We start from the raw sequence: 23,916 nt of genomic DNA on the forward strand, positions 1-23,916 counted from the left end.
TTGCCTGCCCTCTGTGGCTCAAGAGCAACAACTCCTGCCCCGCATTGCACCCTCTGCAGAGGTAGCCTGCAGGTTAGTGGATTCCCACTTTAGCCCAGGAATCAAGGCGGGTCACTTCCACCTTTTGTAGTCTCATGATCTTAGAGGAATTAATTTACCTTTCTTTGCATCAGATCTATTCAGTAAGGAGAGGGTGCTGTGTAGATGACGACTCTGTGCAGTTATGTCTCCTTTTCCAGTTCTTGGGAGAAGGACGGCATTAGTAAAGAGATGCAGGCATTGGCCCAAATCCAAGCCTCCAGCAATCTCCCCAAAAGGTTCTCTGTTTCAAAAATTTCAACTACACAGCATGTCACTCTGAATTAAGGGTCACAGATTCTTCATTTCATTTATCTGGGTATTATTTTATATCCTCTCATTTGGAATAAACATGTCAAAATTACTTCAAAATATATTATATATCGAATCAAGAACAGAAATAGTCTTTGTAAAAATAATATTGTGCATATACTTACTATGATATTATGATTGGTTACTTCAATAAAGATAATCTTAAATGCAGCTATGCCTTTTAAATTGGGTTGAGGCAGGAGGAAGAGCCTCAACCCAATTTAAAATGGTGCCCCTGTCAGAAGGAATGAAAACAAAGGGAGACAAGGCACGGCCTGCAGAGAGGCACAGTCCCATGAAAAGTCACCTCAGCTGGGCTGCAGGCCTGATGACCTTGTGATCCAATGGCTGTATTATTTACACAAAAACAAATCCATTATCTCAAGCCTCAGGAACCAAAATCCTCAGGAAATGAGGTACTAGGATTGTTTTAATTTTTTCTTAGCTAAGAATGAATCCAAAAGGCTTAATAAACATTGTTGACTTCTAAAATATACTAGAGAGCCCATACTTTCTATCAATACCCTGAAAACAACCTAATCATTGTTAATGACTCCATTTTGTACAATGATGGCTGTACCTGTACTAAACTCTGGTTTGTGTGTGGGTTCTAATATTTAATGTCACAGATACTTGTTTCTGGTAATTTTCCTCTCTTTTCAAACAGCGTAGTATAAAAATATCTACTCTTCAGTATTTAAGGGTCCTAATTAGAGAATGTTCCCTGCACATCTGCTTTTTTCTAGCCATTGTGTTAGTTGCTATGGAGATAATAGAACACAGTCCCACACTCAATACATTTATCATATATTTTTTAAAGATAATGCTAGGATTGTATTGGCAATGCTTGTTACAAGGGGGGAGGCCTCTTCTGATTAAAACAGTAGGAATACTTAAAAGAAAAACATTTACAAATTAAAGCCTAACTAACTTTTGATTGGACTTGTCATTAAGGAAGTTCCCTTCAGTTAGATACTCATTTTGCCCTCACTAAGCATTTTTGCCTAATGGTATGAGGAAAATAACACTATATATCGTCTGTTCAAGATTCCATGGCAGGGGCTTTTGGGAAATTAAATATACTTCTGAATCAACTTTCTTAGAAGGATCTAGCCATGCAAATTCTGGAAAACATACAAATAATGTAACACTAGATATAAGTGAATATTTATATCTGCTTTCCAAAAGCCTCCCAAACATCTGTGGGGATCGGTTATCAAGTGGTTTTCTGTCATGAGGTCATTGTTTGGCATAAATTAAGAGCCCACATCACAGAAATGCTGCCCAAGTCTTTGCTTCGCACAGACTGGGTTGGGAGACTGCTTTCCATCCATTTATAGAAAAGGCAGTACTTTCCTTCTGGGGCAGTGGGAGCCAGGGTGAGGTGATCATGGACACACCAGGGAGGCTGTGGGACCCCCAGGGTACGCACAGAGGAAGGTTTGGAGAGGCTGACCTGTTCTCACACTGTTGTCATTAGATGAGGACTAGCATGGAGGACAGGTGGTGCTGACATCACTGCATACCCAAGGGAATAGAACCAGTGGAGCTGGGGTGGCTCCAGTGGTGAGCATGGTGTTCGAGAGGTGGGATCTCCCCTTATTCGCTTTAGACCTTAAGAAATTGACAGCATCTCTGATACTCAGTTTTCTCATCTGTAAAATGGAAGCAGTACTCACCTGCCAGAGTAATCAGGAGGACCAAATTTGGTAAGGATGACTTATCTCCAGCATGGCCCTTTCACAGAGGATTTTTCACATATAGTTCTAATTTAATCCTCTGTCCCCCCTTGGGGTTAAGTTAGGTACTGCTACTGTCCCCATGTTAAAGATGAGAAAACTAAGGCCCAAAGCTGTTACTTGCCCAAGGTCACAAGCCTCAAAAGTAGCAGATCAGGGACTTGGACCTGGAATCCGCATACCAGTTGCTGTTCCTCTACTTGAGGGGAATCTGCCCAGTACCTTCCAGTAACCCAGTCAGACCAGACCCAGATCCCCAGGGTTGCATAGAAGAGCTCCAGCAGCTACAATACTTCACCTCTGATAAGTATATAAACATTTCAAGAGGTGAGGCCCTGGGAAGAATTGATGACAGAGGTCTATTTGGGAGTTCCCGTCAGGGCTCAGTGGAAACAAATCTGACTAGCATCTATGAGGACACAGGTTTGATCCCTGGCCTCACTCAGTGGGTTAAGGATCCAGCGTTGCCATAAGCTGTAGTGTAAGTCAGACTGGTGTTGGCTGTGGCTGTGGTGTAGGCCAGTGGCTAATATTCAGATTCAACCCCTAACCTGGGAACCCCCATATGCCTCGGATGTAGCCCTTTAAAAAAAAAAAAAAAGAGGTGTATCAAGAAAGCTTGCAGCTAAGGCTTTGATGGCAGCTCTTCTCCAACTCTGTAAATATCCCAACATTAACTTATCATCACCATAGAGCCAGAGTGGATTGTGTACCTGGCCCACTGCAGAACGGAAAGCAAAGGGATTGATAATATGCTGGTGCTATAAGTTGCGAATCATTCCCTTCATGAATGGTCCCAACAGGGTTTTTTGTTTTTCGGTTTATTTTTTGTTTTTGTGTTTTGTTTTTGCTTTTTGTTTTTGTTTTTTGTTTTTGCTTTTTAGGGCCACACCTGTGGCATATGGAGGCTCCCAGGCTAGGGGTCTAATCTGAGCTATAGCCACCGGCCTATGCCACAGCCACAGCAATGCCAGATCCGAGCCATGTCTGCGACCTACACCACAGCTCATGGCAATGCCGGATCCTTAACCTACTGAGCGAGGCCAGGGATGGAACCCGCCTCCTCATGGTTCCTGGTCAGATTCTTTTGCTCTGCTCCATGACAGGAATTCCCAACAGTTTTGAAGAAAGGACTTGTCTCAGAAGATACCATCTTGAGCATCCTAATTTAGGAAATTAAAGTAAGAGCTTTCACAATGAAAAGATCTCTTTAAGGAAAAAAAAAAATGTATGGCATCATTTTCCTGAGACCACCCACATGCTGGGAAATAATTCATAGACAGTGCCGTCATGATGTAGTCTGAACTCCTGAATAGCTGGCTGTGTGTGGGTTGGGGCAGTCACCATGACAACGAGCTCATCTTAAAACATCCGTTTAACATAACCCATCACTGGGCTATGAGAAAGGAGTGGTCTCTCAGTACCACTGGGGGTTTTCTTACAGCCCTTTTGTTCTTGATTGCTCCAGCCCAGTTCTGTCTGTAACCCCAGTTGCTAAGACACATGCCACAGTCTTTAAAGAAACAGAGTAAATTGGAATTCCTGTCATGGCACAGCGGAAATGAATCCAGCTAGGAACCATGAGGTTATGGGTTCAATCCCTGGCCTTGCTCAGTGGGCTAAAGATCTGGCATTGCTATGGCTGTGACATAGGCTGGTAGCTATAACTCCAATTGGACCCCTAGCCTGGGAACCTCCATATGCCGAGGGTGTGACCCTAAAAAAGCAAAAAAAAAAAAAAAAGAAAGAAAGAAAGAAAGAAACAGAGTAACTTAACCAGGAGGAACATGCTTAAGGTCTTATAAAGGGAATGGCAAAAACAAGGGTGAATCTGGAAAAGTATGAGAAACAGAATTGACTCTGGGGTTTAGTCACTAAACAGATGTACAATGAGACTTTTAAAGTCTACTTGTAAAATTTGAAAATGAGGGAGGAAAAATCTTTAAAAGGCTGAATATCAGGTAAACACTGGAAGTCTGATCCCTTTTCTATTTTTTTTAAATTTTAATGAAATATAGTTGATTTACAGTACAGCAAAGTGTACAGAAAAGTGATAAGGTTTGCATATATATATTCTTTTTTATATTCTCTTCCATTATAGGTTATTATAAGATATGGACTCTAGTTCCCTATGCTATACAGTAGGACCATGTAGGTTATCTATTTTATATATAGCAGTATGTGTACTTTAATTCCACATCCTAATTTATCCCTCCCCTTCCCTTTTCCCCCTTGGTAAGCTTAAGTTCATTTTCTGTGTCTATGAGTGTATCCCTTTTCTTTCTCTTTGCTCAATACTTATCAAGTTGCCAGTGCACTTGTGTTCTCTGGTAGAATGCCCTGCTTCTTATAGAAGCTTACATGCTGGGCTTTAGAATCGCTAAACATGTGCAGATTCCCACTAACTCTCTTTAGCTGGAGAGTGTTTCAAAGTTGAGCTTGTTGGAAATATTCTTTTTTATTTTCTAGGGGATTTGTATTAATGAGCGAAATTCATAACTTTACTAAGATGGCCTATCAGTTGAGAATGAGCCTATCACTTTTAATTGCTGTATTTTACTAATATATTTGGAGTAGTTTTTAAGTTCTAAATAGTAGTAGTAATAATAATGACTTTTACCGTGCAGTTACTTATGAAGCAGGCATGGTTTAAGCACTTTACAGATGCTAACTCAGTGCCAGTCAGCTAGGAAGTATTCAGTTAATTTTACTTTCGTGTTTAATTATTAATCAGCCAAATCGCTTTACTGATTTGGTTGAGTTCCAGCTAGTTTTTCTATCATGGATTTTTATGTAATTTTAAGGTGATTATCATTTCCTCTAAGTTTTTTTGAGGATCAGTACCACCTTTTTTTTTTTTTTTGTCTTTTTCTAGGGCCGCACCGGAGGCATATGGAGGTTCCCAGGCTAGGGGTCTAATCGGACCTACAGCCGCCAGCCTACACCAGAGCCACAACCACACCAGATCTGAGACTCGTCTGCAACCTACACCACAGCTCATGGCCACGCTGGATCCTTAACCCACTGAGCAAGGCCAAGGATCGAATCTGCAACCTCATGGTTCCTTGTCGGATTCCTTAACCACTGAGCCACGACGGGAACTCCGAGGATCAGTACCACTTTGATAGAAGAACCATGTGAGACCTCTCTCTTCCACCCTCCCACAGAGATTCCTATTATCCTCAGTCAACTCAAAAGGTGATAATCTCTAAGTGAACTAGGTAGTTTTCCAGTCCTCATAATAGTATGCCTCCTGGTAATTGTATTAGAGTTAACAAAGGGGAAGAAAACATCCTAGGTTCTTAATGGAAAAGGTCATTCAGATAGGAAACACTTAAGACAGACCATTAAATTTAATTAAATGTTAATTTGTGATAAATATGACTGCATCAGAAACTTTCTTTAAAAAATGATTAGGTAAGCCACAAGACTGGGATAGAATATTCACAACACATATCTGACAAAGATCTTAACTCCAGATTATATAAAGAGCCCCTACAAATAATAATAAAAGCAAAGAAAAATAGACAAAACTGTTGAACACACTCTTCACAAAAGAAGGTATTTGACCAATGAGCACATGAAAAGGTGGGAAACACCCTTAGGCATCAGGGAAATGCAAATGAGGTACTATTCTCATTTAAATGAGGTACTATTCTCATTTAAATGAGGTACTAAATTTAGTCATTTTAGAATGACTAAAATATAAATGACTGACAATAACAAATATTGGTGAGCGGGTGAAACAACTGGAACTCCTACTTACTGGCAGGAGTGCAGAGAGATGTGCCTGGGAAAACTGTTTCTCATGTAGTTAAACGTAGGCTTATGATCCCGAACTTCTACTCCTAGGTACTCACCCAAGAAAAATAGAAACTTAATTCTCCAGGACTGGTACAAAAATAAGTACTCCTACTATAAAACCCCCAAACTGGGAGTTCCCATCGTGGCACAGTGGTTAACGAATCGACTAGGAACCATGAGGTTGCAGGTTCGGTCCCTGCTCTTGCTCAGTGGGTTAAGGATCTGGCGTTGCCGTGAGCTGTGGTGTAGGTTGCAGACGCGGCTCGGATCCAGCGTTGCTGTGGCTCTGGCGTAGGCCGGTGGCTGCAGCTCCAATTCAACCCCTAGCCTGGGAACCTCCATATGCCGTGGGAGTGGCCCAAGAAATAGCAAAAAAACAAAAACAAACAAACAAACAAAAAAACCCCAAACTGGAAACAGTGCAAATATTTGCCAGAAAACAAATGGAGGGCGCTCCCGTCGTGGCACAGCAGAAACAAATCTGACTAGGAACCATGAGGTTGCAGGTTCGATCCCTGGCCTTGCCCAGTGGTTTAAGGATCCAGCATTGAAGTGAGCTGTGGTGTAGGTTGCAGGTGTGACCCAGCTTCCCTGTTACTGTGGCTCTGGCGTAGGCCAGTGGCTACAGCTCCAATTAGACCCCTAGCCTGGGAATCTTCATATACCACCGGTGCAGCCCTAAAAAGACACACACACACACACACACACACAAAAGATAAATCCAGGTATAGGCATATGATGGAATATTTATTCTTCAGTAAAAGTTACAACTACCGAGTGAATAACATGAGTGAATCTCCTTGGCACAAGAGTGCATAGTGTTTGATTTTGTGTGAACTTCTAAAGCAGGCAAAACAAGTTACAGAATGAGCATTCCTAGTAGTGTTAACCTCTCAGGGGTAGAGGTGGCACATCTTGAAGAAGTAGAGCCAGTTGTCAAAAAATCATTCAACTGAGACTTTGCACTTTATTTGTATAATTTGTTTTTAACTGTCTTTACTTAAAATTTTTGATTTGTTCTGTGCACCAAAATTAGAGAGCCGTTTGTAGGAATTAAATCATCTTCTGAGTTATAGCCTAAATTATAAAAGTTTTAGTGAGGTGCATCCTTATTAACTTATGTCGGCTGCAGTTCTAGTCAGTGCCTTATCTCAATATCAGAGTCACTGGATTTGTTATGTTCTGTTCAGAGTAGGTTGGAATACTTTATGGATGAGATATAAACTGGGAGAAATACCTTTCCATAACATTTTTCTTAATAATGTAGTTCATTTAAACCAAGCCAGGTCCACAAGGCCCCCAGTGTTATATATGATTATTATTGCAGAGACCACAATGTTGTTATAAATTAATTGACCAGGATTTTTCTTTTTCTCAAAGGTGTACAAGGGAGAAGAAGCCACATTCCAAATCTCAGGCCTCCAGACCAACACAGACTATAGGTTCCGCGTGTGTGCATGTCGTCGCTGTTTAGACACCTCTCAGGAGCTAAGCGGAGCCTTCAGCCCCTCTGCGGCTTTTGTACTACAACGAAGGGAGGTCATGCCTACTGGGGACATGGGGAGCTTAGATGACCCCAAAATGAAGAGCATGATGCCTACTGATGAACAGTTTGCAGCCCTCATTGTGGTCGGCTTTGCAACTTTGTCCATTTTATTTGCCTTTATATTACAGTACTTCTTAATGAAGTAAACAAACCCAACAAAACTAGAGGTATGAACTTAATTAATGCTACACATTTTAATACACACATTTATTCAGATACTCCCTTTTTTTAAGCCCTTTTGTTCTTTGATTTATATACTTGTTTTACAGATTTAGCTAGGAAAAAAATATCAGTGTTTTGGTGCACCTTTTTGAAATGCAAAACTAGGAAGAGGTTAAACTGGATTTTTTTTTTTTAAAAAAAAAAAGAAAAAAAAGAAGAAAAGAAAAGCAAACCAGATACCAAAAGCTAGCTTACTTTTTCTTTAAAATTTTCAGATTTGCCTTTAACCTGTTTTCACTGATGTCTTTTGCAAGCCTTTGATTTTTTTTTTTTCCATGTTACAGCTTAGTGATTTATATTCACCAGTCACTTCTTATGTCTTGAGCATCTGTATCTGTGAACATGAATCACAGTGTGTGTAGTTACAGGGCTAGGATTTCAGTGTTGCCATAGTATTACCACACAAAAACAACCGCATAGAGGATGTGTTCACTCAGATAAGGCTGCCCTAAACAACCATTTTGTCACTCAGTTATTTAACTGTGTTTAGCTCATTGAAATCAAAATGTGTACTTTAATCTGAAATGTTTTAATAATCTCTATTTCTTATGATTTTAACACTATGAGCTGCCTGTCTCAGAAATCAAGTAACCAAAATGCACCTCTAAATTATGGAGCATTGTAGATTTTACCACGTCAATTCACAGCAGTAACTTTATGAGGGCATTGTGCAATAGTTAGTTGTTTCCTTGTTCAGCTATTTTAAAAGCTGCTTTAACTTGTTTGTTTGTCTTTGTATATAACTACTTCTAATCTAATCACTAGAGTTATTATATTCTGTTATGTTTGACCAGAATTGTATGACGAGAACTGGTGACAGTTTAGTGCCTCTGCCCATTGTCCATGATTTACACTAATCGTGAGCAATCTTCTTACACGTCAGCTCATTATTTTTGAAAGATTTGCCTTCTTCAGGCTGTTCTTTGAGGTATCAATGAAGTGAATGAATTTCAATACCTAAATTCAGTGCACATAATACTAATCTAACAGCAGACAAAAACTGATGAAACCTAAAAGAGTCATCTAAATTTGTAGTTCTTATTTTTGTGGGGTTGACCTGGCCATGTGTGGAGAGGGAATGGTGTTTGGTGGTAATTAAGCACAGGGTGTTTGGGGGTCAAGGAGCCGAGATTCTCTCCCTGAATCTGTCACTAACTTGCTGCGTGACCTGAACACGTCACTTTACCTCTCTGTGCCTCAGTTTTCCCATGCATTAAAAATAAAAAATAAAATGGGGATTCTAATGTTTGTAAGTGCTTTGAGATCCTTGATCAACAGGTGCTATTGGAGTGCAAAGTGTTATCCTTGCATGTTTGAGTCATGAGATAATCAGTTTTAACCCAAAGTCATTGGATTATTTATATGAAGTCCATAATGTTCGCGTACCTCAGGGACATTTAAGAGTTGGAGGTGCAAATATATTCCAAAAGGGTGCAACAGACACAGTGTATCCCCCTGCTTCAGTTTTTGTATATTTTTGCTACTTGGTTTTTCTTGATCATAGCTATTTTGTGCTTGGTCTATGTTGTCTTAAAATGCAGTATCCTGTACTAGCTTATAATATTCCCATACCAAAGTCATGGGGAAACCAACATTATTTTGTTTTTGGTTTATTTATACTATATTCTGCATACAGTACTTTAAATGCCAATTACAGTGCAATCTTTATTTATTGTAAAATTTTTAAAATGTACTTATGTACTAATTTTCCCTTGTAGCATGTTATTTTTTTTGTGTTTTATACTTTTGTAATTTTAGGTCAGTCTTGTTCCTTGGTAACATCTGTAGTAGTATCATTCTTCTGACATTTTCTTGTGTTTTTAAAGATAAAGAGCATCTAGTGCATTAAATGCCAAAAAAAAAAATCCATTATCAGTGATTGAAACGTTTACATGAACCCAAAAAAAAAATCATCTCTTGAAAGAAAGTGCTAAGATCAATGATTATTCTGTGTGCCTACATTGATGTAGTACTAGAAAATTCTGTATTTTCGTCATTGACTATATTAGTTGAATTAGCCTTGCAAACTGATGGCATCAAGGTAAACATATATTTGCCAAAGTTCTGGCCTTCCAAAACTCATTCCTCTCAATGTATAATATGACCCAGTGTAACATTGCATCTGCATTTTCTGAAACAATTTCATGCAGGTGTTTTGGGGAGATGGCATTTTTTTAAGCAATGAAGATTCAACTGAGTACAAGAACCCCGTTTGCAGGAGGAAAAAAAAAAAAAGCCCCTTTTTGGAAACACTTCAGAACTGCTGCTATCAAGAAATTCTCTGAATTGGTTTAAATTTTTTAATGAAATATTTTAGACCAAAACCGCTATGAATATTTTGATCTTTTTGAGATGTTCATACTATCTACTTTGCCCCTGGAAAGCTGAAGTGTGTGAAACACTAGCTGATGGCACTTTATTTTATTGCTCTCCAATATTCAGTGGTATTCATTATAATTTCCTTAGGTCAAAAAAATGGTTCCTCTATCTGGCTCTGTTTTCTATCACAAATATGTATATGTGATACTGATATAGAACTATATATATATTGCCATTACACACGAACAATAAAATAAAGTGTTATGTTAACCTTCTCTCTTTGCCCTTTTGCAGTATGTAGAAACGAGTGAATGGCTTTCTGATGCTCTGTATGTCAGACTCCTCCCTGGCACAAGAAATTCCAGTCATGTGAAGCAAAATGCTCTTTGTCATCAAATTGTTTAAAAAGAAAACTTTTTAAAAAAATTTTTGCATATTAGCTGCCTTGTTCTTATCAACTTGAAACGTTGGCATTTTCTAACCATGTTTTGTTGGCTACAGTAATTCAGTATTCCTGTCAAAATTGAAAAGTGCCCTAATTGAATGTGTTTGAATGTTATCCTTGCACAATTCTTTAAATTGAAAGACAAAATGTTTTACCTCACTGTTGGACATACATTCCAAACTTTTCAACTTTAGGAGAAAAAAAAAAATAATCATACGTTTTCCTGTATTGTAAATTTTAGACTATTTCATATACATTGTATTAAAACTGCCATATCAATTTTAATGTATAGATTTTGCAAATACTATGCTATATGTAATACCTAACTGTATCTGTAGTGTATATGTAATATATTTATGCCCAATAAATGTTTTAAATCTTTCTGACTTAAGTAGGGTTCTTCTGCAGTGAATAGGATTGCTACTGTTGTTGTTGCTTTTTAAAAACTTAAACCATGTCCCAGAGGTCGGAAATTCAAATGCCTTTAGAGGCTAGGAAGGTGGCTTAGTTCAGGATGCTTGCCATGCCATCCAAAGGGGTGGCTCTGACCCAGCTCCTTCTGGTTGAGGTCCTGCAGGCTTGCCACCTGCAATCTCATAGGCTGATTTATCAAAAGAAGCTACAAATCCAGATTTCCCAATATGAGCCAAATAACATGGGATTGTGAACCCTATTGGCCCATGGGCTGCCAGTTCTTTGTCAGAGTGTGTGTGGATCAAAGGTTACCTCTTTGTCTAACCTTTTATCCATATGCCAGACTCAGGTGCCCAGGTCTCCCTCTGTTCACCTAGCACCTGGCATGCCCCTCTGTGATGGACTGGCACGGATTTGATCTCCTGCGGGTCTCATTCAACAACAACAATAGCAATAAAGCATAGAGGTAGGTAGGTCCTACTACAACCATGGTTTTGTCATGATTGTATTGTTTTGCTAGAAGTCCCTACTATCTTTTTTCTCAGGGGAAAATGAATGGGGAAACTGTTTATAACTCAAAGTTCACTTTCTCATATGAAGAATGGTAGTCATCCTTTGGGGTAAAAATGTCAAGTTAAATACATCAAATTTTGCATGCCCCTAATACTTCACTATTGAAAATATAGTGAAGGATTTTTTTTTTTTTTTTTTTTAAGTCACAACTGCTCTCAATGCTAGGAAGAATGGGAGAGACTTATTAGCACTACAATTTTGGAAGCCTGACAGAAGAAAGCTGAATTTGAATTTAGCAAGAGACCAAATGAGTGCCAACTCAATTTACATGCAGAATACACTGACGGCTCAAAAACTGACAGAAGCATGTTCCTTTGAAGTGAGGTGAAGGGGAAGAAGAGCCTAAAATAGTATTGGTAGAAAGCTGTTTAAAATACTATTACATCCGTAAAATCCATCCCCATTTTCTTTCAGCTGGACTACTGTCCCTCCACTCTTGCAGGAACCAAGTTTATCCACAGGAGAAGGTAACAGTCCCTGGACTAAGAGTCTTACCTGAAGATAAAGGGGTCCAGCTAGACCAACCAGAGCACCCTTTGATAGTACATGCCAGCCTTGGCTACCACCTGGGGAGCTTTTCAAAATCCCTGTGTTCAGACCTATGCCAATAAAATGAGTATTTCTAGAGTATCAATGTTTTGTTTTTTTTAAAGCTCCCCAGGTGATTCCATGGTACAGCCAAGATTGAGAACCACTATTCTAAAGTGAAACTCAGTCAGCAATCTTCTATCAGCTTTTCAGTCCTCCAGCTTAACCAAAGGTAACATGACATCTGATAAAGCTGCTAACGTGAATAAAAAGTCCAAAGCCAACAACTCGGAAGAATCAGAGGCAAAGCGTGAAGAAAAGCTTCAAAATCCTCATATCCCCAAAGAGACAAGGAAAGCTAAGTCACCTACAGACTAAGGATAGAAACCTATGGAAAAGGAACACGTGAAGAACAGAAACATTCTTAGAAATTAGACACTCAGTAGAAGGGTTGGAAGCTGGAACTGAGAGTAACCCAAAAACTAGGGGGGAAAAAATGAAAGGATAAAGAGATTAGGATCAGACTAGGACATTGGATATCCAAGCAATAGGAAGGCCTGGAAAAACAAAATGTAGCGGAAGACGTCAAACACGTGAGTTTCCGGGGTGAAAGGCTACAAGGGCACTCAACACAAAGGAGGAAAATAGGACCTCTGCCAAGGCACACCATCTAGAAATTTCACAACTAGGACCAAGAGAAGCTCCCCCAAGCATCAAAGATGGTCAGGTAGAAGGATTAGAAGTCAGAGTAGCTTTATACTTTATACTTCTCAGTGGAGCAGCAAGCGGGGAATCAGGCAAGTGCATAAGATTTTGAATGAAAGAGATTTCTCACCTGCTTAATCAGTCAAGTGTAAAGTATCATGAAGGCATTTTTAGAAACCAGAGCACACAGAAGTTTGCCTCCCGGGCACCCTCTCACAGGAAGCTACTAGAGGCTATGTTCTCCTATGTAAGTGACTAAACCATGAAAGAAGCGTCCATGGGATTCTGCCTCCAGTGCTCAGGAGGATTTGTGCAACTATGGTTTTAACCCTTCCCTATCCTAGTCATGGTGGGTCCATAACCCCCCCCGCCAACACAGGTGTGCATGCATACTTTCCTATATGGAGGGGCTGCAAAATGATCCTTTTAAATACTTCTCAGGATACTTGCCTTAGACTAATTAAAGGTAATAATTAAATCTGTGTACAGGCACCAGTACCCTTCATTCAGGGTGGTAACTAATAACAATTTCCCACCTCCACTGCTAGATTCTTAAGTACCTCAAAAGCTGGGGGAAAAGAACCTGTAGCCAAGGCAGCAAGTCACTATCAGCCCTGCAGTTCACAGCACCTTCTCTGGCACATAAGAGAAGCTAAAAAAAAAAATAAAATAAAAATTTAAAAAAATAAAAGGTTTAACTCAGTTGACAAATTTGGTCAGAAAAGTTCTCATAGCAGTGATGAGATCCATAAGACACTTGCTCCTTGGTCTTTGCCAAGGTGTGTTATTTTGGTTGCAATATTTTTATTTTTTAAAAAATAATGGTCAGTAAATTAAAATGTGGAAATTTCCCACGAAATACAGGGATTCCAGATTCCAATGAAGTTTGAGAGACTGGGCAACTCTAGATCTCCTTCAGGAATGGCTATAGACAGGGGTGAATAATAGCTGTCGTTGTTGGCATTTGCTCTGCATGTGGCTACATTTCCTACCAAATCCCTGGCATGGATATGGATGACGACATCTAATAGCAGAAAAAGCCTTGGCCTCAATTCTTTCAACAGAAAATAGGGGGTTGGGTGGGCAGGAGCAGGACTTTCCATGAATAATGTGTAAGGATATCTGTTAATCTGCTTTTCCATAAAAGTAGCAAAAACATGGGCCAAAAAAAAAAAAAAAAACTGCATAAAAAGTTCTGAAAACTTTTAAAGAGCTGCAGAAATTAAACAAATGCCTGTTAACAATCTGAACCTTGGTAGGAACAGCAGGTTTTGTGGTCTTTTAACTCAATATACCCCAGCTCCCCAGCAGCCTTGAAAACCAGCAGCCCTACAACCACTGAAAGGAACACACTGGTTTGAAGCACCTCAAAATGTTTCATCCCCAGCACAGCGTGTAACCTGTCATAGCTCTCTGGAAAAGCCACACTGTCAGAGTGGTGGTTTTCGACCTCCCTCAGAGCTTGCTCTATGGGAAAAGCTTATACCCAGGGTGTTTGTTGAAAGAAAGTGCAATTTTTTAACACTACAGCTACTCGAGGCTGCCATACCAATGAGGGCAAACGAGAGCTGACCCAAAACTTCAAGATCTGAGGAATGAGATATCCACTGGGGGTTTTAAAGCTTTTAACATAGTTCTTGGGGTCTAGAAGGCCATGTGCATGTACACATGCCATGAGCTGTACACATGCTCAACGATGTCTGAGACAGCCCCAGTTGTCCTCCTGACTTATCTTCAAGATTTGCGCAAGCAGCAAATGAAGGTTAAGGCAGAATTATAAATTCCCTGTGCATTGAAGTTCTACTCCAATGTACAGAGCCTCTTGACTAAGAGTGGAAGACTTACTGGCACAAGGCATTTAATGGAACTCTGTGACCATTCATTAACTGACCGGTAAACACAACAGATATTCTACTGGCCAAGTGCAAAGAAAAGTCTGGAAGGATAGAATCTGAATTTGTAACTTGGATTTACCCTAACAAGGAGTGGGAGGTCACAATCAAAGAGGATTTTAGTATTAACTAATATGTTCGCCTTTTAGGTGAAAAATGCATTTATGCATTATTATGTAATGAAAATTAGTTTTACAGTAAACAAATCCCTATAGAAGAAATAATACCCCTCCCTGTTTTCTGAGTCAAGGAATAAATAAAGATGCTTCTTAATGTTTTTCCCCTAGGACTGAAGTACAGATTTCGTTTTCCAAAAACAAGGTATAAGAGAAATGTGTTCAATTTGGATAAACACAATTTCTTGCAGACATGAGTCATTGAATGCTTATGATTTTCCACTATAGCATTGTTTGCAAAAGTGAGGAGGTACACAAGATAACTAGGTAATTACTGTCAACACCTTTTAAATTACGTAGTTTTTGTCATCTGTACTAGGGAAAATTGTAACTAGCATGTAAAAGAAAAACAGATAAAATTAAAGTGTATATTTAAGTTTACAAAAGAAATATAACAAGTAAATAGTGCAAGTGCTACTCAGATTTGGCAGAAATCATAGATTTGAAAAGCAAATGACTAAAGTTTGAGAACAATGCTCCGTGGAACACTGCCTTCCTAAAAATACAAACGGGTCTATGCAACACAACACATGTTTTAAATTTGCATCTGCAAATACATTCTTTTTCCCTCAGGTGAAAAAGTATACTGTGTTCCAGAAAAAGGAGTGTGAATAAAAATCACAAACCACAAAGAGCTAGAAATTGAACTGAAATATAAAGTTTGCATAGTTGATCCCTACCAGCCTTAATAAGATCCTTATACCTTCCCACTGTGCAGATTTTCATATTCAATACTTACAAACAATTACATGACCAAGAATTAGCTTTTCTAAAGTTAAGGTGCTTTTGTCCGAACCCTGAAGGTTCAATAGCGTTACTTTCACAGAGCCTGAAGTAAGGTGCAACAGACTTGGGGTTCACAATAGGCGGGTGGGAGAGAAGGAAAATATAATGGGCCTCTACTGATTGTCTGCACCCCCTCCCCCGGGCAGTGAACCAGGGACTTCCTCTCCCACCTCAAACTCCATCCACTTGGCTTTTCCACAAGTTGCAAAATTCTTTTCCCAGACCTAATATATTATTCTAGGGATGGGTTCTTAGTCATTTGGAATTAAGACTCAAGTTACTCTTGCTCTGATGCCTGGAACTGCAGGATGCAAACCTTGAAAATTTTGAGCAGCTGGTTTTCTTGGTACAAAGTCAGCCAGTGGACAATCAGAGAGAAACACACTGGCAGGAAAAGAGAAGCAAAAAAAAAGGGGCAAGGAGGGGAGGGGGTGCAAATATGTACTAAGAGGTCCCTAGTTAAGGCCTCATTTATTCTGTCCTTAGCTTCATTCAGACTCCTTCCGTCATTTCCTTATGCCCCTTTGTGTTTATGCTAGTTGGACTTGAGCTTCTGACCCCACCTCAACCAGCATAGAAAGCACTTAAGACCTGCTTCATATTTCAAAAAGGGGGCTTCTTTAAATTAGGATATACAATGTACAAAATGCACAACATCAAAGATTTTTGTGCTGGGAATTCATTCAGATTTGTCCCTTTCCTTTGTATGTTTTTGTAGTGTTTTTACTTTTTAAATCATATACATTGAATTTAGGAAAGCTATAATCATATTTTTAATTTAAAAACGTGGTGCTGAATTAGAGCATTTGTTTGTGAGCACTTGACATACATCCTCTCATTTATGCCTCATAACAACCCTTTGAGGCAAGCTTAGCTATCCCCCTTCAAGTACAGGGTGCTCAAGTAATTTGGGCAAGGCAATAACTATTGATGCAGGATTCAAGCCTTGTTCTAACAAATTTCTGAGGCCATTATACTCTAACCTGTTCTGGCTGTGCTGCCTGCCAGGACCCTTCAGAACCTCTTCTATTGTGGTTACATTTAACTGAGGTGAACAAAAATGGCACCAGCATTAGACTTAAATCTCATAAATAGTGTGGTGTTAAAATAAGGTTTAACAAGTATTAAAGGACAAGAAGCTGTAGTTTTGACCTTCACTGCCATCATTTCCCCTCCTGATAAAAGGCTCCAGGTGTATTCATCCAAGAGTCAGATATTTGACTAAGGAATGATTGTCTCTCTAAAAATGTACCGAGACTCCTCTGAAACAAGGAGTTAAAACTTAGTTCTGAGCCTTGGTTTCTGCCAATATAAGGCAACTTTTGAACTACATAAACTAAGGGCAGTGACAGCCACAGAGCAAAGAGGAGGTTCTACCCCACATCCAGGGTGGGCTCTGGACGCTATACCACCACTCACTCCCCCTATCAAGGTCATAATGAGAAGCACACTCTAAGGAAAGACATGTCTGGCATTCTATACCAAAACCAGCCCTCACACCCAAAATATTGGACTCATGAAGTCTACACAGAGATGCCCCCACATTAAAAACAAACAAACAAACAAAAAACAAACAAAAACTTTCAAAACCATAGTAGATAACTCTCCTAAATTCATAAAGATAGAGAATCCTCAGGGGGGGGAAGAAAAAAAAAAAAAACAGGAGGCATAACTCTCCCAGACTTCAGACAATATTACAAAGCTATAGTAATCAAGGCAGTGTGGTAGCAGTACAAAAATAGATATACAGATCAATGGAACAGAGAACCTAGAAATAAACCCAGATACCTACCAGCAATCTTCAACGAAGGAGGCAAGAATATAAAATGGGGAAAAGACAGTCTCTTTAGCAAGTGCTGCTGGGAAAACTGGACAGCTGCATGTAAAGCAATGAAACTAGAACACACCCTCACACCATGAACAAAAATAAACTAAAAATGGCTTAAAGACTTAAACATGACACCATAAAACTCCTAGAAGAGAACATAGGCAAAACATTGTCTGACAATCATACAAATGTTCTAAGTCAGTCTCCCAAGGCAATAGAAAATAAATAAATAAAACAAAACAAAATTAAAAAAAACAAAAAACAAATGGAACCTAATCAAACTTACAAGCTTTTGCACAACAAAGGAAACCATAAACAAAATGAAAAGACAACACACAGATTGAGAGAAAATAGTTGCAAATGACACAAATGACAAGGGCTTAATCTCTAAAATATACCAACAGCTCATACAACTCAATGACAAAAAAAATAATAATAATAGAATAACCCAATTAAAAAATGGGCAGAAGACCTAAATAGATATTTATCTGAAGAAGGCATACAGATAGCTAGTAGGCACATTTTAAAAATGCTTAACATCACTAATTACTAGAGATATGCAAATCAAAGCTACAATGAGGCACTACCTCACACTGGTCAAAATGGCCATCATTAATAAGTCTACAAATAACAAATGCTAGAGGGGGGTAGACAAAAGGGAACCTTTCTACACTATTGGTGGGAATGCGAATTGTTAAAACCACTATGGAAAACAGTATAGAGGTTCCTCAGAAAACTAAATATAGAACTACCATATGATCCAGCAATCCTATTCCTGGGCATATATCCAGACAAAAACTATAATTCAAAAAGATACATGCACCTCCTCCCATGTTCATAGTGGCACTATTCACAATAACCAAGATATGAAAACAACATGAATGCCATCAAAAAATGAATGTATAAAGAAGATGTAGTACATATATACAGTGGACTACTACTCAGCCATAAAAAGAATGAAATAATGCCATTTGCAGCAACATGAATAAAACTAGAGATTCTCATACTAAGTGAAGTCAGAAAAAGACAAATGCCGTATTACATATATTACTTATACGTGGAATCTAAAATATGTCACAAATGAACCTATCTACATAATAGAAACAGACTCACAGATCTAGAGAACAGAATTGCAATTGCGAAGAGGAAGGGGGAAGGGATTGGGATGGACTGGGATTTGGGGATTACCTGATGAAAATTGTTACATTTAGAATGAATAAGCAATGAGGTCCTACTATATAGCACAGGGAACTATGTCCAGTCCAGTCTCTTGGAATAGATCTTAATGTAAGATAATATAAGAAAAGGAATGTATATACGTGTATATGACTGGGTATAGCAGAAATTGGCAAAACATTGCAAATCAACAAAACTTTAACTAAGATATATATATTGATTTTGAATGAAGGAGCTAGTGAAAGTACTGATTAATTCTCCAGATGGAAAAAATAAACAAAAAATATTATATAAAATGAAAAAGTAGAGGAAATACTCCCAATGAAAAGAACAAAAGAAATCACCTGAAAGAACAAATGATGAAACAGGCCTCACAAGTTTTCTAGACTATAACTTCAAAAAGGAGATATTACAGGGAGTTCCCATCATGGCTCAGTAGTAACAAACCCAACTAGTAACCATTAGGATGTGGATTTGATCCCTGGCATTGCTCAGTGAGTTAAGGATCTGGTGTTACTGTGAGCTGTAGTGTATATCGCAAACACAGCTCAGATCCTGCATTGCTGTGGCTGCAGCAGCTAGAGCTCTGATTAGACTCCTAGTGTGGGAACTTCCGTATACTGCAGGTGTGGCCCTAAAAAGACCAAAAAAAGAAAAAAGAAAAAGAAAAAAAAAGGAGATATTAAAAATTTAAAGGAATTAAGTTCATCAAGAGAAATGAAGTTCACTATAACAAGGAATGACAAACTATAAAAACAAACCTGTCAAAATTAGACAATTGCCAAGATAAAAACCAATTGAAAAGCAATGAATAGCAGCTACCAAATGACTAGAAGAACAAATAAGTGATCTGGAAAAAAAAAAAAAGAATGGTGGAAATCACACAATCAGAACATCAGACAGAAAAGCAAATAAAAAGAAAGAAAGAAAGAAAGCAACATGAGTTCTATGGGATAATATGAAGTGTGCCAACCTACATTTAATAGGGGGTCCAGAAGGAGAAGACAGAGAGAAGGGGATCAAAAATGCACTTAAAGAAATTATGACTGAAAACCTCCCAAATCTAAAAAGAAAACAGATATCTAGATGTAGGAAGCACACAAAGTCCCAAACAAGATGAATCCAAATATACCCGCACCAAGACATATCATAATTAAAATGGAAAAACTTAAAAGAGAGAGTTTTAAAGCCAGCAAGAGAAAAACAGCAACAGTTACAAGCACCCCCACCCACCCCAAATAAGGCTATCAGATGATTTTTTTTGCAGAAATGTTGCAGGCCAGAAAGAAGTGGCATGGTATATTCAAATCCTGAAAGGGATAAACCTGTGACATAGGATACACCACCCAGAAGATTCTATGTTACTATTTAGGACAGAAGGAGAGAGAAAGAATTTTTCAGAAAAGCAAAAACTAAAAGAATTCAGAAATACTAAACCTACCCTGGAAGTAATATTTAAAAGTCTTTTCTAAACAGAAAAGAAGCAGAGTTCCCTGGTGGCCTAGTGGTTAAGGATTCAGTGTTGTCATTGCTGTGGCATGGGTTTGATCCCTGGCCTAGGAACTTCCACATGCCATGGGCATGGCCAAAGATTAAAATAAATAAATAAAGAAGCAAGAAATCTATAGGAAAGAGAAAATCACAACTGGAAAGGCAAATATATAAAAGATCACTTAAATAAACCAATACTTAGATAAAAATAATCAAAAAAATTGTTAAAGCAATTATGACTAAAATTAACAACAAAAGGATAAAAACAAAAATGTAAAATACATCAAAGTCACAAAATATAAGGGAGGGGACTGTTAAAATACAGATCTTTTGAATTTGTATGACTATCAGTTTAAGCAAATAGCTATAGGTATGGGTCAATACACTTGAAATCCAGAGTAACTACAAATTAAAACCATACAAGAGATTCACAAAAAACAAAAAGAAAGGAATTTGAGCATATTACAGCATAAAACCATCAAACCACAAAAGGAAAAAAAAAAGAAGATGAAATGAACAAAGAAAAACTACAAAAACTGGACAAGATTTAAAATGGCAACAATAAGGTACTTACCCATAATTATTTAAATGTCAGTGGAGATCAAAATACAATGGCAGACTGGATTTAAAAACAACAACAACAAAACAAGAACCTAACAATATGGCTATTTACAAGAGACTTACTTCAGGGCAAAAAACACACAGAGACTGAAAGTGAAGGGATGAAAAAATATATTTCATGCAAATGGAAATGACAAGAAAGCAGGGTTAGCATTACTCGTATCAGAAAAATAGACTTTTAACATTTTTAATTGAAGTATAGATGATGTACAATATTATAAGTTACAGATGTACAATTTAGTGATTCACAATTTTAAAAATTATACTCCAATTATAGTTATTATAAAATATTGGCTTTTAGTTTGTGCCTCTTAATGCCCTATGTCTAAATTGTCCCTCCAGCTTCCCTCTCCCCATCACTAATCACTAGTTTGTTTTCTATATCTGTGTGTCTACTTTTTTCTTATTATATTCACTAGTTTGTTGTATTTTTTAGATTCCACATATAAATAATATTATACAGTATTTGTATTTTCTGTCTGACTTATTTCACTTAGCATAACATCTTCTGAGTCCATTGTTTTTACACACACACACACACACACACACACACACACAAACACACACACACCATATTCTTTATCCATTCATCTGTTGATGGACACTTAAGTTGCTTCCATTTCTTGACAAATGTAAATAAGGCTGCTGTGAACATTGGAGTGCATGCACATTTTCAAATTAGAGAGTTTTTTCTTTTTTTCCAGATATGTATCCAGGAGTGGGATTGCTGAATCATATGATAATTCTATTTTTAGTTTTTCAGAAACCTTCATACCATTTTTCACAGTGGCTGCACCAATTTACATTCCTACAAACAGTGTAGGAGGATTCCCTTTTCTCTACACCCTCACCAATATTTGTTATTTGTGTTCTTTTTTACAATAGCCATTCTGACAGGTGAGGTGATACCTCATTGTGGTTTGAATTTGCATTTCCCTGATAATTAGCAATTGAGCATTTTTTCATGTGCCTGCTAACCATCTGCATTTCCTCTTACAAAAGTCTAATTAGTTCTGCCCATTTTTAAATTGGGTTGTCTTTTCTTTTTTGATGTTGAGTTGTATGGGCTGTTTATATATTTTGTTTACATATAAAGAGGTTTATATATCAACATCTCCTTGGCCATATTGTTGGCAAATATTTTCTCCCCTTTAGTAGGTTGCCTTTTGTTTTGTCCATGGTTTCCTTTACTGTGCAAAAGCTTTTAAGTTTAATTACGTCCCATTTGTTTATTTTTCCTTTTTTTTTTTCTTTGCTAAAGCAAAGAAGACAGATCCAAAAGCATATTGCTACAACTTATGTCAAGTGGTGTTTTCTGCCTATGTTTTCCTCTGGAGGTTTATGGTACAAAGTCTTATATTTAGATATTTAATCCATTATGAGTTTATTTTTGTACATAGTATTAGAGAATATTCCAATTTCCATCTTTTACGTGTAGCTAATCAATTCTCTCAGTACCACTTCTGTCTTTTCCCCATTGCATATTCATGTCTCCTTTGTCATAAGTTGATTGACCATAATTATGTGGGTTTATTTCTGAGCTTTCTATTCTGTTCCATTGATCTATGCGTCTGTTCTCCTGCTAGTACCATACTATTTTGATTACTGTAGCTTTGTAATATAGTCTAAAGTCAGGGCATGTTATCCTCTCGTCTATGTTCTTCCTTTGGCTATTAAGGATCTTTTGTGTCTGTCACCATACAAGTTATAAAAATATTTTTTCTAGTTTTGTGAAAAATTCCATTGGTATTTTGACGGGGATGATATGAATCTGTAGATTGTCTAGAATTGTATGATCATTTTAACAGTATTAATTCTTCCAATTCAAGAACATGGTATATATTTCCATCTACGTCATCTGTAATTCTTTCATCTATTTTTCTGAGTAGAGATATTTTACTTCCTTTTATATTTATCTCGTGTGTATCCCTTAATTACTTATTATAGATATAGATCATTTGTTTTTTTTTTTTACTTATATCTTTAACTTTCCTACTAGCTTTGTGCATGGATGATTTCCTACATTTGCTGTATGTTTGCCTTTACCAGTGAGCTTTTTCATTTGGTAATTTGCTTATTTCTAGTTGTGGCCTCTTTCTCCTAGAGAAATTCCTTTGAATATTTCAGCTGGTTTGGTTGTGCTGAACTCTTTTAGCTTTTCCTTGTTTGCAAAGCTTCCTTCCATAAAATTTGAATGCCAGCCTTGGTGGGTAGAACATCCTTGGTTTTAGAGATTTTTCCTTTCATTCCTTTGAATGTATCATGCTACTCCTTTCTGGCCTGCAGAGTTTGTGCTGAAAAATCATCTGATAGCCTTATGGACATTTCCTTATGTTATTTGTTACTTTTCCCTTGCTGCTTTTAATATTCTATCTATCTTTATCTTTAATTTTTTGCCATTTTAATTACAATATGTGGCCCTCTTTGGGTTAATCCTATATAGGACTCTCCAGGATTCCTGTATTTGGATGACTATTTCTTTCCCAGGTTAGAAGTATTTCAGCTATTATGTCTTCAAATATGTTCTCAGCCCATTTCTCTTATCCTTCTAGGACCTCTATAAACATTAGTACTCTTATGTTTTCCTAAAAGTCTCTTAAACCATCCTCACTTTTCTTTTTTTTTCTGTTATGCATCAGTGATTTCCACTACTGTCTTCCACCTCATTGATCCATTCTTCTGCATTGTTTAGCCTACTAGTGTATTTTTCATTTCAGTTACTATATTCACCTATTTGATTGTTCTTTATATTTTCTAACTCTTCATTAATTTGAACTTCCCCCTCTGTACATCCCAAGGTCTTTGGTCATCTTTACAGTCACTACCCTGACCTCTTTCTCTTGATTGGCTATCTCCACTTAATTTGTTCTTCTAGGCTTTTATCTTATTCCTTTGTTTGGAACATGTTCCTCTTTCACCTCATTTTGCCTAAGTTGCTATTTATATTTTTATGTATCTGGCATATTAGTCAGGGTCTGACTTTCTGTAGATATCATATACATCCCCTCTCTTGTCACCCAAGCTATGCTCTAGGTGTTCTCCCTATAAGGACTGTGTGGGTCCTTACATTGTGACAGATTAAGTGGGCAGTCCGATAGGCTTGGCAGGCCCCCAGTTTGGTTGGTTGCCATCCCTTGCCTTGTGCAGACTCTGGGGCTGTTGATTGGTGGGGTCTGGTCATAAAGTGGCTGACTGCAGAGCCCCAGCGGCTCCTGGGACTGGTGGGTTTAGTCAGAGTCCAGAAGACTCCAGACCTGTTAC

The 23,916-nt window shown here is 38.0% G+C and overlaps 1 protein-coding gene across 10 annotated transcripts in view; it reads left to right on the forward strand.

Moving 5' to 3' along the window:
• Positions 1–12,082, forward strand: part of FNDC3B (fibronectin type III domain containing 3B) — a 338,529-nt gene extending 326,447 nt beyond the window's left edge. For 4 of the 10 annotated variants that reach the window (XM_021069801.2, XM_021069803.2, XM_021069800.2 and 1 more), the window contains one exon: positions 7,314–10,851. In XM_021069801.2, the coding sequence (XP_020925460.1) occupies positions 7,314–7,625 (312 nt within the window). In that variant the 3' untranslated portion in view covers positions 7,626–10,851. Of the gene's footprint in view, positions 1–7,313; positions 10,852–11,866 lie in introns of those variants that run through there. The other 6 variants (XM_084990280.1, XM_084990283.1, XM_084990282.1 and 3 more) reach the window with 2 other exon arrangements.
• Positions 12,083–23,916: the final 11,834 nt, after the last annotated feature.

The sequence above is a fragment of the Sus scrofa genome, chromosome 13 (assembly GCF_054392235.1).
Source record: "Sus scrofa isolate SSC_HxYL_T2T_F1_AM1 chromosome 13, Sscrofa_HxYL_maternal_Yorkshire_Landrace_v2.0, whole genome shotgun sequence".
NCBI classification, from domain to species: Eukaryota; Metazoa; Chordata; class Mammalia; order Artiodactyla; family Suidae; genus Sus; species Sus scrofa.